Consider the following 17746-nt stretch of genomic DNA (forward strand, 5'->3'; position numbering starts at 1 on the left):
CAGGACGAGTGTGCTAACTTCCGGAGGTACCTAAGGAATGAGGAGCTCCTTTGCACTCGGGAGAATGACCCTGTGCGTGGTGCTGATGGAAAGTCGTATAAGAACAAGTGCTACATGTGCAGAACTGTCTTGTGAGTAAGGGTACCCTCTGACCCCTTCAGCATGTGGAGGAACTGTATTTGTAGAAACTGCTGTTTAAATAATGTGGGCTCATGAACCTTGAGGTCCTTAAACTACGTTTTTAGATTCAAGACCCTTAATTTGACAACACCTGATATAGGAGGAAGAATGCTTGGATTTGGAGACAGGAAATCCAAGTGTAAGATCTAACCATGATATTTACTAGCTGTCACTTAAAGTTTTTTTCATCTCTCAGGATCATAATTACAAGAAATTATTTCAGAGTTTTGTTCCAAATTAGATCAAACTCAAAAGAGAAATATATATAAATATATATTTATGCCTCCAAATATATAAAGTCAATCTCCAAGGCTAACGAATTTGTTTTTGAGAAAGGGTTTCTAAGTTATTCTGATGGACAACCATATTTGGGGACCAATGTGCGTGATAATGATAACAATGATGACAATTATCACCATCATCATCATCAGTATTCATTTAGCTCTTTGTAGAATTTTTTTTTTGAGGAAGGAATTACCAATACTACCTTTTTTTTTTTATGTTCTAGAAAATCTAAGCTCAAGGAATTTAAGCAATGTGTCTAAGGTCACACATCTATTACGGGATAAGAGCTCTAACCCAGAGCCTCGCTGTACTTTCCTTAACATGTCACCCTGGTCACTCTCTATGTTCTGTGCTTTGAACATAGAATATTCTATGGTTTCATCCTATTTTATTAGAATTGCTTAACTTCCCACTGGAAGTTATAGGAGCTAATTTTTGTAGACATAACTTTAAATTACTTTTTATTTTCTTTTTTAGTCAAAAAGAAGCTTTGGAAAGGGCAAGACTTCAAGAAAGGCCATGCCAACATAGATCTTCCAGTGAGGAAGACAGCCCAGATTCCTCCAAGTCTTCTCTGGTAAGAATGACTCTTTCAGGAAAGCTACTTATTAATTTAATTTGCATATTAGTGTGGGGGGGGTGTTGCCACTGGCCCCCTGTAGATCTCATTTCCATAGAAAGGCCGGGAAGGGCTGATTCAGTACAGCCTCTAGTCCTTTTGCCCATTTTGTCACTTGTGATTTCAATAATAACTTTATTAATTCAAGAAAAATAGGACTTATACCTTTCCCTTAACTCAATGCAAGAACTGCTATGACTTGTTAGTCTATACTTTCATTATCATTCACTTCACAGCATTTCTATATTCTGATTACTTTGAGTCATAAGTTATACAAAAGCGTGTTATTTAATTTCTGATTACCTAGAGACCTTATCACTGTCACATTTATTATCAGTATGATCCCACTGTGATCATAAACTTACATTTTATGACTTTAATTATTTGAAATGTATTTACACTTGTTTAACAGCCCAGTAAAAGGTTTATTTGATAATAATTTCATATGTACTTGAAAAGAATGTGTAATCTGTAGTTGTTGGATATAGATATCTATGAATATCACTTAAGTTAAACTGGGTAATTTTGTTTTTCAAATATTCTATATCTTTTTCTTTTTGGCTATGCTATTAATTACTGAAAGAAGTATGTTAATATTTCCTTTTGTGTTTATTAAGTCACCTATTTCTACTTTTAGACAATTTTTACCATATATATTTTGAAACTATATTTTAGGTAGATGCATATTTGGGATTGTTATTAATGAAACTATTATTTTATCATTAGAAATTATCTTCTTTATCTTTGCTAATACTTTTTATCCTAAATTCTACTTATGTGACAATAATATAGATATCTATCTAGCTTTTGTATAATGAATGTTTGCATTTATATATTTTCCATCCTTTTAATTTTACCTATTGGTTGAAATAGAAATATTTATTTAATATAATATATTTATACTTCTTATAAATATTATATAGTTGAGTCTTTTTGTTTTCCCAGTATGATATTCTTACTATTATTTAATGTAATTACTGACACAATCCTATTTAAGTCTTCTATAATTCTATTTTTAAGTTTGATTTTTCCTTTGGTCCTATTTTCTTGAATTAATAAAGTTATTATTGAAATCACACTTCTAAAAGACTACAAAGAACAAATATGTTCCCTCTGCTACATGAAAGATATATCTTTAATTTTGGGAGATATACTGACAATTATCATATACTGAGCCCTTATTGTGTGCCAAACACTGTGTTATGCATGCGTTTAAATGCATTATCAGATTTGATCCCCTAAAACACCAATATGAGACAAGAGCTATTATTATTCATGCTGTTCAGATGAGAAACGAAGGCTCAGAGAGTGATGTAAACCTTTCCTCCAGTTTAGTGGCAGAGCTGGGACTCAATAGCCCATGCAATTAACTAGTATTTGCCTCTGATTAGTATTTTCCTTTCTAGATTGCATATAACCAGTGCCTTCATTTAAGATAAAATAATATTATTTTTTGCATGATTACCATCCTAGAATCCTTACTATGCATATGTCTCATTTATTTGTGCCCAATGTCACATAGAGTTTTGGCTTTCTTGTAGCTTTGTTCTTCCTTATGTCTTGCCTTAGCTGCTTATCCTCCCTAGTCTAAAGAAGCCAAATCCAGGAGGTTAAATTTACCTAATAATGGTACGAAATAAATAATGTGAGTTTGTTTGACCTATGTGACAGCTTCTTTACTAGTCATATATTCAAATGTGATGGAGGAAATTAAGGGGACTTTCCCCAGCTCATCCCTCTTGCGTGCCATGGAGCAAAGCAAATCTGATTTATGTTTTGCTTGTTCAGGATTCTGAGATGTGCAAACACTATAGAGTATTGCCCAAGATGGGTTACCTTTGCCCAAAGAATTTACAGCCTGTCTGTGGTGATGATGGCCAGACATACAACAATCCATGCATGCTCTGTCATGAAAACCTGTAAGTATACAAGTCTCATCATCCTATCTTCTAGTCTAGAAGCTCTTGTCTATAGTGTTTCCCACGGCAGTGAATGGATAGCAATTTGAGGTGTGCTGCAACCAGATGACTAATCATTGCAGTTCAAATCACATTTTGTGATCATCATCATCTAAAATAAAGGAGAGTTGATGTTATCCCTTTATTGAAATTGGTTATATATTTTACTGAGTGAAAGAGAAAGGAAAAAAGTGGTGGGGTTACAACAATTAGAGAAAATCTCTATAAGCTCTTGTATACTTACTTACAAGGAGTCACCCATCCTTTGTCTAATAGAAAAAGTTGAAAATCATTGCTAAACAGAGTTAGCCCTTATCGCTTCTTGGCCTTTTGGCTAAGATCAAGGGCAGAGTTAGCCCAGCCTATAATCACTAATGGGCCTTATGACTACCTGATAGTCACAGATTTCCCATCCTCCCTAAATCTTCTTCTTGGAGCAGGAAGTGTTATCATGCAAAAGAAAGCTCACGGGAGCAAATGGCAGACCTGGTGTCGGCTTTGGCTTTCAAGATTTGTAACTATCTGTGCATCTGTGGGCCTATTATCTCATCATTATGAGATTCAGCTGCTTCCTTGGAGAAGAGGAAACAGTTCTTTGAGTCAACTGACTTTACCGGGCTATTGCAAAGAATTATTATTTTAAATTAAATACAAAGGATTTGTTTTAAGACTGCATATATTGGAGGTAGCTTTGTTATTGTTTTTCTGCTCAATTGCTATCTGACCCTCACCTCCATCCATATTCCTAACCTTTTCCCAGCCTCCATTTGACTAGCTTTAAATGAGAGCATGGTGATAAATGTTAACTTTTCCCCCTCACTTTTCCAGATTTACATGACAATCTATGGGTATTCTGTCCTTTTCAGGACACTAAGCAAGGTCCAGAATGGGAGGATGGGCCCGATATCCTGCTTTTCAATTATAGAGAAATATATTTGAAATTACATTTATGTTCTTTAAAGTCAAATAACTCATAAAAGAAAAATCTACTCTACACTTCATATACTTAGAATAAAATCTGAATATAAGAGCTTTATATGATCTCACATCTGCAGATTAGGCACTTTCACATTCACCTCTCTCTGAATCCTCACTACCTGTCATGGAGTGGTGATAGCTTCATTGTACAGAGCGTGAATCTGAAGCTCAGAGAGTACAGGTAATTTGTTTAAAGTCACATAGCTAGGAAGCAGATCAGACAGGATTTTAACCTTGTTGCTTTGGGGATAATACAGTTTTCTTTCTGCCACACTGCTGTTATATGCCAGGCAGTACTTACTTTAAAAATTGGAGGTCAAAAATTCCTTTGATAATATGAAGAGAGTTAGCACTTTTCAGAAGAGAAAAGAAAATGATGTGACATTAACAATTTTTATGCATATCATCTATGGACACATTGATCTCTTGAAGTCCATCCATGGGTCTTACAGAGTTTTAAGAATTAAGGAATCTCTGTTTCAGGGATGAATACAACCATCCAGGAATTTGTTACTATATGATGCCTTGTCTTTAGCCCAGAAATTCTTCAATTTCTCTTTATTGTAAATGTAGCCAATGTTCTTCAAACATTGTATTAACTATATAAACCCATAACAAGTGGATTTCTATTTCAAGGAACTTTATAGTGAGAAATCCCAATGATAAAAATATTAATAAAAGCATGTTTCAGGAAGGATTGTTTAGCTAAAGATAATAGAAACTGGGAGTATATATTATGAAGAGAAAATTTAGGCTATCCCAGGCAAAAGGAAACAGTATTGGTTTCTGTTGTCTTAGAGTAATCTAGAGGGAAGCAGTTTCAACCTGAGAATGCCCAAAGACAAAATGAACTGTCTTGTTAGACAGTAAATTTCCCATCACCAGTAGATATTTGATACGTAATATTTCTTAAGAGGCCTTAAAAGTCATATCCTTTAAGTCTTTCTAATTCTAAAATACCGACTATATGATTAAGTCTTGTTATACTTTATAAAATATATTTATCTATATCCTCTATCTATTTTATATGTTTATATAAATACATTAATATGAAATATATTTTATAATCCCCAAGTCACATTATCAGTACTCAATAAAGTCTCATTTCTCTCTGGGATACCATTTCCCCATCTGTAAAATAATGGCTTTTGGACTAAATGATCTCTAAGTGTATTTCTAAAGTTCAACAACTCTGAGTATATTGTGAATGAAATGTGACAGAATAGATCCAGGGGTGGGAAAAAAACACCGGAGCTAAGTGAGAAGAGAGAGACGAAACGTGATGACGCCTACTAGAAAAGAGCTGAATGCAGATCCCAGGACCTGCCCCTGATTTCAGTTCGGGTTTGATGCTCAAATATCACCCACATTAATCCTTGTTGTTTTCCTTTCCCCATCTCTGAAAATTACTCTGTTCTGTTTTAGAATACGCCAGACTAATACACGCATACGCAGCGAAGGGCCATGTGAGCAGAATAGCACCCCAAAAACAACACCTCTCAGCGTGCCAGCATCTGTAAGTACACTGGCATCCATGATTGTGGTTTTTAGAGCCAGTTGATGAAGATAATTAAGTAATTGCTGAAATATGTGGGAATAATAATGTAGTAGTTAACATTTAAAAATGTTTCCTGGGATCCTTAATAGATTTTTTTTAGTAGTGATGTCCCTAACAACAATTTCACAGAGTAGGTTTTCTTTCATGTGGTCTACAATAAAAAATGAGACAGAGACCAAAGAGGTCAGATAGCAACAGAACTGGATTTAAACCATTTCTCTGTAACCCCCATATCCTTGCATTTTACATTGTATTAAATGATCTTCCCTAATGAAAAGTTGACCTTTTCATTTAAAGTCTTACAAGGATGTTTTGACACACATTATTGAGTTTGACTTTCTCCCTGGTGCTTTCATTTGAGGAATCTCTTCCTTTAACAAGATGGTATGTAACTTGGGGGAAGGGGAACTGAGAATATTCAAATAAGATAATTTTTTTTTGTTACCAGATAAATATGGACTCAAATTCCAGTTTTTGATGGTCTTCATATATGAGACCTTTGGCAAATCACATAAATATTTAAGCCAGCAATTTTCAGCTACTGTGGCAGAAGAATTTTTAAAACATGCAACACCTGACTATGTAGTCAGGGGCACTGACCTCTTTTCCTTTAGATTGTCAAATCAAAAAATGACAACAGCCAACACCACAATGGCCATCTGGTGTGAAAGAATCAAAATTACACCTAATTTTTTGTCAGATCAGCAAAAGATATATATTTTAGTATGCTGCAGAATCTTACTAACTAGTTTATGTGTGCCATGAGATGAAAAAGGTTGAAAATCACTGATTGAAACAAAAGATCTTACTGAGTTACTGAAAATATTCAAGAAGTGCTGACTTTTAAGCATTTGGCACAGTGTCTACAAATTCATGGCATTTATTGTTATTATCACTATTATTATTATGCCTAAGAGACCAAAGTATGAATTTAGAGAAACATACCCTGGTGCTTATTTTTAATCATTTAGTGAATTCTCTCTTAATAAATTTGTATTTTATATTCACAAAAAAATTAATTAAAGTAAACAATATTTAATGAATAAATAATTATTTATTTTTATCCACATTGTTATTTTACTCCCTTCCACTGCCAGCTTTGGCAATATGGAATTGGAAACTGTTCTGCCACATTTGAGAATCTTAAGTAACACTACATGAGACCATACTCAAAAGAACTACTCAGTGATGCTTGATATGGGAAACTGGAAAAACAGGAGCTATAAGCTGTTTCTGCTTTCATACTAACAGCTGGAAGGCAGGTGGAATAGGTGGAGCATGGGCTGAAATCAGGACATTTTAATTTCTTATTTGGGCTTGAGAAAGTCATCTGTCTACTCTGGGTCTTTACATGTCTATAAAGAGAGGGTTTAAATTTTTGCTCCACTCCCCATATTGTGTTGGCTCTCTTGTTACATATAAACTCTTAGTGATTTGCCCCTCATTTTATTGACGGACATACTGTCCCCCAATCTCACAAACACACCTGGTCACATATATTCTAGAACAGGAAGGGGGAAATAATCTTTATATAAATTTTATAGGCTACACCTTAGGCACACCTTCTCATTTAAACAACTTGACAAAAACTGCTTTAGGGGGAAGTTGCCATAGGAGCATACGATAAGATGTATTTGTTCAAATAATGAAGAATCTTGCCAGGCTAAGCACAAAAGGTTTGTAAGGGAGTTCCTTCCTTTCATTTTTGGGCGTATTCTTCCCACCAAAGGTATATATCAGGCATTATTAATGACAGGAATTATTTATGATGTTAGCTGATGGATCAAGCCATTAGAACAAAAGGTGTCCTGGGTGTGATTTCAGTTCCCGCTATGATTCAGTGCTGTGATTTGGAATCACCAAGGTGGTATGGGTGGGTCATGGCTCAGCATTGCTCTGATAATGACTCTGGATTCATATCCAAGAAGTTGGAACCTATTGCCTGACCATTGTTCCTGGGTAGAAGATAATCTAAGAGAACCTGGACTCCCAAGAATGGAATAAAAGGCTTTTCTGGAAAAATAGATTGAGGTTCCTGGAACCCATACTTTTGCTTACTATCTAATAAGGACTTTTTATTATACAGTAATTGCTAAGATGAATGTAACCCTTTAGAGTTACATTCACAGTGGCCCTGTAATTAGGGCAGAGATTATTGTCTTTCCCATTTTATAGAAAATCATCATGCAAGAAATGCTGCAATGTATCAGGGTTATTCAGTATTATATCTTGAGTCCAATGGAGATCTTCTAACTTTACTTCTTATGTTCTGCCACCATCCTTTAGGTTCAGGAGATTTAGCTACTTTGGAAGGAAATTACTATGTTAAGGAAATTACTATGTTAAGGAAAATACCAATACTATTTTCTGTGGTGAATAAGCAATGTGTCTCAGTTTAATGACAAAGATTTTCAAGGATTTAGCAAGACCATAGCTTGAGATTTTCAAACCAAAGGAAGTCTCACAATTTTAATTTCAATGTGAAAGTTTAAATGGAGGTTTGAGTTTGGAATGATAGTGCTACTAGGGCTCTAGGTGGTAATGTATAGTTATATGAAAGATTCCCTGAGGCACTTGCCCCCTTTTAAAAAATTTGTGTTGATTTAATGAGTATATGAATATTGGATGCATCCGACAAGGAAGATTAGCTGGTTGTATTCTCATGGCCTAAGACAAACAGTGAGTAAAATATTAGTGTTAGAGGAATTGGATTTAAGTTCTGACCAAATGTGAGACTTTGGGAAGTCACTAAACTTCTCTGAAGCTCAGTTTCCTCCTCTGTGAAATAATGTTAGTAGCACCTCTCTTTGCATGAGGGTCACATGTAATAGAGAGTAGACTTTATTTCTGCATCTACCTCAACAGGGAGTTTGTACTAGGTGCTCAATAAAGGCTCATTGAGTCAATTGAATAAAATGTGAAAGTGATTTTAAACTGTGAGTCCTTGATAGAGTGCTGGAATCTATGGATTTCTTTGATTATGGTACAGCTATAAATGTACAACCCTCATTTCTACAACATCTCTGAATTTCTTCCATCTAACCTACCCATCTTCTCTTCTAGGTCAAATGATGTGAGGATTGGTGAAAGCCATGAGGGACCATTTATATCTTGATTCTGAATTGCCTACCTTCACCATCTGTATATACAAAGAATTCTTCAGAGCTCGTCTTTATTTACTGTAGAAAACAATAGAGACTGTTGGGGGAATGGACTCACTGACTTCCAGTCTTCTCCATCTCTTTCCTCCTAGATTCTGCGATCAGAGGGCACAGAGACATCCCCACCCAGTCTGTGCTCTGCAGACCCCTGATCACAATGCTGTCTGTCCAATTACTTGTTCAATAAAAGTAAACCCAGCAGAACACCCTTTTCGGGATTTTTTTGCCACTGCCTGACAAATAGGAAATTGTTTTTTACAGAGTTGAATAAATTCTACCCTTTTGTCTGGCTAAGCCCATTGGTGAACAGAAATTGCTCACTTTTTTTCTGATTCAAGTTGTTGTCACAGTTGGAAACAGAGGTGGGGAGGTATGGGCTCCCAGGCAGCCAGCAGCTATATAAAGTCAACCAACTATGGATCAACCTCACCTTTACTATCTGTCACTTTACCAGCTCCCCTATCTGGCATCTCTATTTCTGTGAATAGTATAATTACCTCTCAGTGAATAGGCCTCATTCAATGACACAAACCAGTAATTTTTCACATCTATTCTTGTTGCCTCTTGACAATGAATGTCTATATCAGGGCCTTGGTTGCATATTCTGGGAGAAGACAGGAAATGAGAGTTCCCAATGTATGTATGTCTCTAGAGCAGCACTGTCCAATAGAAATATGAGTCACATATATCATTTCAAATTTTCTCATAGCTGTAAACCAAAAGAGTAAAATTAATTTTAATAATATATATATATGTTTTAATTGTTTAAAGTATTACATATGTCTCCTTTTTCCCCCAATTGACCCCCTCAACCCCCACATCCCATACCCGAGGACAAGCCCCCTCCACCCCATTGTCTGTGTCCATTGGTTATACTAATATGCGTGCATACAAGTCCTTTGGTTGATCTCAAAGCCCCCCTCCCCTGCTATTTGTCTCTGGATCTATTTTTGTTCATCAGTTTATGTTGATCATTATATTCCACATATGAGTGAGATCATGTGATATTTATCTTTCTCTAACTGGCTTATTTCGCTTAGCATAATGCTCTCCAGGTCCATCCATGCTGTTGCAAATGGTAAAAGTTCCTTCTTTTTTATAGCAGCTTAGAATTCCATTGTGTAGATGTACCACAGTTTTTTAATCTACTTATCTGCTGATGGTACTTAGGCTGTTTCTAAATCTTAGCTATGGTAAATTGTGCTGCCATGAATATAGGGGTGCATATATCCTTTCTGATTGGTGTTTCTGGTTTCTGGGATATATTTCTAGAAGTGGGATTACTGGGTCAAATGGGATTTCCATTTTTAATTTTTTGAGGAAGCTCCATACTGCTTTCCACAGTGGTTGCACCAGTCTGCATTCCCACCAGCAGTGCACAAGGGTTCCTTTTTCTCCACATCCTCGCCAGCACTTGTTGTTTGTTGATTTCTTGATGATAGCCATTCTGACAGGTATGAGATAGTATCTCATTGTTGTTTTGATTTGCATTTCTCAGAAGATTAGTGACTTTGAGCATGTTTTCATATGTCTCTGGGCCTTCTGTATGTCCTCTTTAAAAAAGTGTCTATTTAGGTCCTTTGCCCATTTTTTGATTGGATTGTTTACCTTCCTTTTGTTAAGTTGCATGAGTTCTCTGTAAATTTTGGAGATTAAACCCTTATCTGAAATAGCATTGGCAAATATGTTCTCCCATGCAGTGGTCTTTCTTGTTGTTTTGTTGATGGTTTCTTTTGCTGTGCAGAAGCTTTTCATTTTGATGTAGTCCCATTTATTTATTTTCTCTTTAGTCTCCATTGCCCTAGGAACTGTATTGGTAAAGATATTGATAGCACATATGTCTGATATTTTGCTGCCTATGGGGTATTGTAGGATTTTTATAGTTTCCCATCTTAGGTTTAAGTCCTTTAGCCATTTTGAGTTTATTTTTGTGTATGGTGTAAGTTGGTGATCTAATTTTAATTTTTTGCATGTATCTGACCAAATTTCCCAGCACCATTTATTAGAGACTATGTTGACTACACTGTATGCTCTCGCCTCTTTGTCAAATATTAATTGAGCATAATGGCTTAGGTTGATTTCTGGGTTCTCTGTTCTGTTCCATTGGTCTATATGTCTGTTCTTGTGCCAGTACCAGGCAGTTTTGAGAACTGTGGCTTTGTAATATAGCTTGATATCTGGTATTGTGATCCCTTCAACTTTGTTCTTCTTCCTCAGGATTGCTGTGGCTATTCAGGATCTTTTTTTATTCCAGATGAATTTTTGGAGAGTTCGTTCTAGATCTTTGAAATATGCTGTTGGTATTTTAATGGGGATTTCATTGAATCTGTAGATTGCTTCAGGTAGTATGAATATTTTAATGATGTTGAGTCTACTAATCCATGAACATTGTAGGTTCTTCCATTTGATTATATCTTCCTCTATCTCTTTTTTTCAATGTCCTGTAGTTTTCTGAGTGCAGGTCTTTTACCTCCTTAGTTAAATTTGTTCCTAGGTATCTTACTTTTTTTGGTGCAATGGTAAATATGATTTCTTTTCTCTTCTTTTCTTTTCTTTTCTTTTCTTTTCTTTTCTTTTTCTCTTTCTATGAGTTCATTATTGGTATATAAAAAAGCCATAGATTTCTGGGTGTTAATTTTATATCCTGCTACATTGCCAAATTCATTTATTAAGTCTAGTAGTTTTTTATGGAGTCTTTGGGGTTTTCTATATACTGTATCATGTCATCTGCGAATAAGGACAATTTTACTTCTTCTTTTCCAATTTGGATACCTTTTATTTCTTCTTTTTGTCTGATCACTATGGCTAGCACTTCCAGTACTGCATCGAGCAGGAGTGGTGAAAGTGGGCATCCCTGTCTTATTACTGTTCTTAGGGGAAATGGATTTAGTTTTTGCCCATTGACTATGATGTTGGTTGTAGGTTTGTCATACAAGGCTTTTATTATGTTGAGGTATGATCCCTGTATTCCAACTTTGCTGAGAGTTTTTATCAAGAAAGGGTGTTGGATTTTGTTAAATGCTTTTTCTGCATTGATTGATATGATTATGTGATTTTTGTCTCTCAATCTGTTTATGTGATGTATCACATTTATTGATTTGCAGATATTGTACCATCCTTGCATCCCCAGAATAAATCCCACTTGGTCATGGTGTATGAACTTTCTAATGTAATGCTAGATCTGATTTGCAAGAATTTTGTTGAGGATTTTAGCCTCTATTTTCATCAAGGATATTGGCCTTTAATTCTCTTTTTTGTGGTGTCTTTATCTGGTTTTAGAATTAGGGTAATACTGGCTTCATAGAAAGAGCTTGGAAGTGTGCCTTCCTCTTGAATTTTTTGGAATAGCCTGAGGAGGATAGGTTTTCAGTCTTTGAATACTTGGTAGAACTCCCCTGTAAAGCCGACTGTGCCAGGGATTTTGTTTGCTGGAAGATTTTTGATTGCTACTTCAATTTCTTCAGTAGTTATTGCCCTATTCAGGTTTTTGTATTCTTTCTGATTGAGTTTTGGGAGCTTTTATTTTTCTAAGAATATGTCCATTTCATCTAGGTTGTCCAGTGTGTTGGAATAGAGTTGCTCAAAGTATTTTTTCATAATCCTTTGTGTTTCTGTGGGATCAGTTGTTACTTCACCTCTTTCATTTCTGATTTTGTTTATTTGGTTCCTCTCTCTTTGCTTCTTAGTGAGCCTGACTAGAGGTTCATCAATCTTGCTTATCATTTCAAAGAACCAGCTCTTGGTTCATTGACCTTTTGTATTGTTTTGTTTTTGTTTTTTGGTCTCTGTGTAGTTTATTTCCACTCTGACCTTTATTATTTCCTTTCTTCTGGTTACTCTGGGCTTTTCTTGTTGCTGTCTTTCTAATTCTTTGAGTTATTGGGTTACATAATTTATTACCACTTTTTCTTGTTTTTTGAGATGGACCTATAGAGCTATGAACTTCCCTCTCCAGGCTGCTTTCACTGTGTACCATAGATTTTGGATTGTTGTGTTTTTATTGTTGTTTGAATGCTTTTTATTTCTTCCTTGATTTCTTTGGTAGCCCAATCATTGTTTAATAGTCATGTTTTCTCTTCCATTCAACTACCCTGTGTCTTTGATTGGGGAATTTAATCCATTTACATTTAAAATTATTATTGATAGTTACTTGTTTGTCACTATTTTTATTCTTTATGCCTGTGTTCCTTCTTCCCTTCCTATTTCTTCTTTTTACAGAAGTCCCTTTAGCATTTCTTACATTGCTGGTTTGGTGGTAATAAACTCCTTTAGATTTTTTTGTCTGTGAAGCTCCTGATTTCACCTTCAATTTTGAATGATAGCTTTGCTGGATATAGTATTCTTGGATTCAGACCCTTGCTTTGCATGACTTTGTATATTTCATTCCATTCCCTTCTGGCCTGATATGTTTCTATTGAGAAATCAGTTGATAGTCTGATGGGAGATCCCTTATAGTTAACTTTCTGTCTCTCTCTGTCATCCTTTAAGATTCTTACTTTGTCGTTGGTGTTTGCCAATTTAATTATAATGTGTCTTGGTATTGGTCTTTTTGGTTTAATCTTGTTTGGGCCTCTGTGAGTTTCTTGGACTTGTGGGTTTTTTCTTCCTAATATCAGGGACGTTTTCTGTCATTATTTCTTCAAACAGGTTTTCTATTCGTTGCTCTGTTTTCTCTCCTTCTGGCATCCCTATTATGTGGATGTTGTTTCGTTTTGTGTTGACCCAAAGCTCCTTTAGGCTCTCCTCCTGTTTTTTAAGTTTGTTTGTTTTTTTTTCAATTGTTGCTCTGTTTGGGTATTTTTTCCTACCTTGTCTTCTAGCTCACTGATGCATTCCTCAACTTCTTCTAGTCTACTGTTGATGCTTTCTATTGTGTTCCTTATTGCATCTATTTCATTATTCATTTTTTTTGGTTCTTCTTCATTTCCTCTTGGTTCTTACACATGTAGTTGAATTTGTCTTCCATCCTTTTCAGCATCCTTATTACCATTGCTCTGAATTCTTTCTGACAAATTGCTTGCCTCCATTTCATTTACTTCCTTTCCCAGTGCTTCCTTCTTTTCTTTCATATGGGGGCTATTTCTTTCTCTCCCCATTTTCACTCCTCTCAGGATGTCTGGTTATGTGTCTCACTCTCTACCACGTTGACTTAAAGATACAAAATAAAACTCGACAAGACACAACACAGGGCACAAAATACAAATGTATTCATGATAACCCCAAATAAAGGTGACCACCATAGCAAAGAGAATTAGGGGAGAGAAAAGAGTGCAAAAGTGATATTGAGAAAAGGAAAAACGGTAATAGAGAAAAGAAAAAGAAGAATAAAGAAGGGGGAAAATATATGTATATGGGGAGAAAACTCCAAAAAACCAACAACTAATCCAAAAAATACAAACAACAACCACCCAGAAAAGGAGAGAAGCTGAATCTATAAAGGCAGAGCTTATATCCAGAAAGTAAGGTCAAGGAATTGAATGAATGAGGAAATGGCCATGGTTCAGTTTAGAGGGGATAGAAAGAGAATGAGTGTATAAGAAGAAAAGTAAAAAACAAAATACAAAAAAATAGAAGAAAATAATTGAAAAAATAATAATTGAAAAATATATATATTAAAACTACCTTGGTGCAGGCACAACCCCCGTTGGAGGAGGCAGCTGATTGATGTTTCTCTCTCATTGATATTTCTAACTCTCTCTCCCTCTCCCTTCTTCCTTGTAAAAAATCAAAAATCAATAAAATATATTTTTAAAAAAGAAGAAATGAAGCCCTAGCCAGTTTGACTCAGTGGATATGGGCATGTACCTCAGTTGCAGGCTCCTCCCTGGCCCTGCATGCAGAAGGCAACCAATCAGTGTGTTTGGATATTTCTCTCTCTAAAAATCAATGGAAAAATATCCTCAATGAGGATTTTTTAAAAGAAATGAATTTACATTATGTAAATAAATATACATGGTGTATTCCAATAAAACTGTATTTGCAAAATTGGTGGTGGGCCCAGTTTGACCTGTGGGCTGTTAACCAGTAAGCAGTAGGAATCTCTCTATTTCCTTCTTTTTTGTATCTTAATTGTCATCTTTTTGCTCCTTTCTATACTGTTAAATACCAGCCACACTTCTCATTCCATGATAATGATAATAGGAGCTAATAAATGTTGACATTTCTTTTTTTTTTAATATATTTTATTGATTTTTTACAGAGAGGAAGGGAGAGAGATAGAGAGTTAGAAACATCGATGAGAGAGAAACACCGATCAGCTGCCTCCTGCACATCTCCTAAATACTTAATGTGAGATTGGCAAGATTCACATTTGTACCCCAATTCAATACTCTTTCTGACCTTCTTGGGTGACTTTGACCAAGGCCAGTCTCCTATGTTACACACATAGCTCATAGTAAATGAAGTGAATGTGTCCTCAAATAACTCTTCCTGTGTCCTTTACCAATGACAGGTGATATCTGTTTTCTAAATAGAAAAAATTATAATAAGACATCTGTTTTTTTTTCCTAATACCATCTTGGCACACAGGTAGATCCCTTTTCCTTTCCGGTATTGAAATTAAAGTTCTATCTCAATAATATGTGACTGTAAATCATTCTTCAAGCATGAAGAAAGAACAGAGAAAAAGCTTTGTCCATTGAAGATCAGTCCCAGGTAAATAAATCAAACTATTTGTCATCCTCATTGGAATTTTATTTGACCACATAGGCCCTTCTGCATTATTCTGATATTCTGCCTTCCATCAAGCCAAGCTGTTACAGTGCTTGTAAATATGTTTCAAGCCTATAGATTCCTTGCATTTTAGCTGGTTTTTCTTCTTTTAGAATTTTATACCTTTTTTTCTCTTCAGTGGCCAAACAGTTTTGAATGTCTCCATCTTTTACAACTTTTTTTGTTTGTTTCATCTCCAAATGACCTCTTCAAAACACAGACCTTTTCATTCCCCAATTTAGACTCTTGGAAAATTCCTACAAGACAGCTGCACTGCAGTAGAGCAAAGCAAAATGAGACAAACCTGAAATCTAGTCATTGTCATCCCCCCTCTCTTTTATCTTCCATAGAGTTCATCACCAAATCTGGTAAACTTGCTCCAAGTCAACATCACCCTTTCATGATTGACCACAACAGCTTTACAAGTGATCTTCCTGCTTCAGTCTTGGCCCTTCCATTGCATTCTACTCTCTAGGCAGAATAATGACCTGAAATCCAAATTTGATGATATACTTAAAACCCTTAAGTGGCTTCTCTAGCTCCCAAGATGAACTCCAAACTCTTGACATACAAGGCTTCTGTTCACCTCTTTAGCTTTAACTCTTGCATTGCTTTCTATCTCTTATCCCTTGAGTAATTATCTTGAACTTGTTCTTACATGTTTCCTCTTCCTAACATATCCTCTTTATCCATAACTGATCCTTCTCCCATTTTTTCTTCTATTTCACAAGGTCCATTTCTCCAAACTCTAGACTAGTTTGTTCTCACCTCAGGCAAGGTGCAGGTGGTCTTTGGAAACTTTCCCTAACCTCTTTTTTTCTCAGAATGTGAATTAGTTATTCCTTTGATATGGTCCTATAACATCCTGTCCTTACACCTATATTACCAGTTGTCACTGTTTTGTAATTGCTTATTTACAAGTCTATCCTTTCACTGACCTATGACTCCTTTATGCAAAGAGACAGTTTGATATTCTTGTTTATATCCCTGGTGCCTAGTACAATACCTGGCATGGAGCAACATATTATTAAAAGTTTTTCAGTGAACCTAAGATAATAATTGTAAAAGGAGGCTGGTCAGGGCATGGCTCAATGGTTGACTGTCAGCCTATGAACCAGGAGGTCACAGTTCGATTCCCCATCAAGTCATATGCCTTGGGTCGCAGGCTCGATCCCCAGGGTGGGGCATGCAGGAGGCAGTTGATCAGTGATTCTCTCTCATTATTGATGTTGCTATCTCTCCCTTCCCCTTCCTCTCTAAAATCAATAAAAATAAATATTGTTTTTTAATTTTAAAAGGAAATTTAGGACAGATATTCTCAGTTCTGGCCTATTGACATAAAACCTACAAGAATAGGGGAGAACCATTATTTCTCAAAGAATTTAGAGAATTTTTACCTTCCCTCCCTGGTACAAATTAAAAATTGCTGGTGCCCTGGCCAGTGTGGCTCATATAGTTGAGCATTGTCCCTTGCACCAAAAGGTTGCTGGGTCGATTCCCAGTCAGGGCACATGTCCAGGTTGCAGCTCAATCACAGGTAGAAGGTGTGTAGGAGGAGGCAACTGATAGATGTTTGGCTCTTGCATCTCTCTCTCTCTCTCTCTCTCTCTCTCTCTCTCTCTCTCTCTCTCTCTCTCTTTCCTCTCTCTCTAAAAAAAAAAATCAATAAAAATTGCTGACACCAATGGTTGGAAACAAGCTAGATACATGAACATAGAACTTATAAAATGTACCTTCCCACCCCCAGGAAGGCTAGACTCATTAGATATTTTTCAGAAATATGAACAAATGCTAAAGCTAAAAAGAAATGCAAATGCAGCATGAGACCATAAAAATATATTGTGAAATATATTGTAATTAGCATTGTGCTTTCTACTAATTAATTTCTTTTTTATCAGCTAAAATATGCTATGTAGTGATAAAGACAATCTCAATCAAGAAAAGGTTGATAAAACCTTTTAGGATGATAAAATCTTAGACTGGCAGAGCTAGAAGAAAATTAGAGATGATTTATACAGCATATTTAATATAGGGGAATCCTGAAGCCAGGAAAGGAAAAGTAATTTTCTGAGCTTATCCAAAGTGGGTATAAATCAGAAATACAAACTCAAGTATATGTTTTTTTAAGCTCGTGTTCCTTACATCAGTCCCTCTGGCCTTATGGTCCCTCTATGCTCTTGATGCAAATAATATTATCTATCTGATTATGGTTTGGGACAAAAGAAATGGATTTTTTAGTCAATGATCCTAGAAAATTGTTCATTATCTACAGAAATGGTCACTTCTGTTTGTGGGA

The 17746-nt window shown here is 35.7% G+C and overlaps 1 protein-coding gene across 4 annotated transcripts in view; it reads left to right on the top strand.

Moving 5' to 3' along the window:
• SPINK5 (serine peptidase inhibitor Kazal type 5) overlaps positions 1-8943 on the top strand; it is a 73805-nt gene extending 64862 nt beyond the window's left edge. For 3 of the 4 annotated variants that reach the window (XM_059698802.1, XM_059698803.1, XM_059698804.1), the window contains 5 exons: positions 4-131; positions 943-1042; positions 2873-3003; positions 5446-5536; positions 8642-8943. In XM_059698802.1, the coding sequence (XP_059554785.1) occupies positions 4-131; positions 943-1042; positions 2873-3003; positions 5446-5536; positions 8642-8650 (459 nt within the window). In that variant the 3' untranslated portion in view covers positions 8651-8943. The remainder of the gene's footprint in view (positions 1-3; positions 132-942; positions 1043-2872; positions 3004-5445; positions 5537-8641) is intronic. The other variant, XR_009453092.1, reaches the window with a different exon arrangement.
• The last annotated feature ends 8803 nt before the right edge of the window (positions 8944-17746 follow it).

The sequence above is a fragment of the Myotis daubentonii genome, chromosome 5, assembly GCF_963259705.1.
Source record: "Myotis daubentonii chromosome 5, mMyoDau2.1, whole genome shotgun sequence".
NCBI classification, from domain to species: domain Eukaryota; kingdom Metazoa; phylum Chordata; class Mammalia; order Chiroptera; family Vespertilionidae; genus Myotis; species Myotis daubentonii.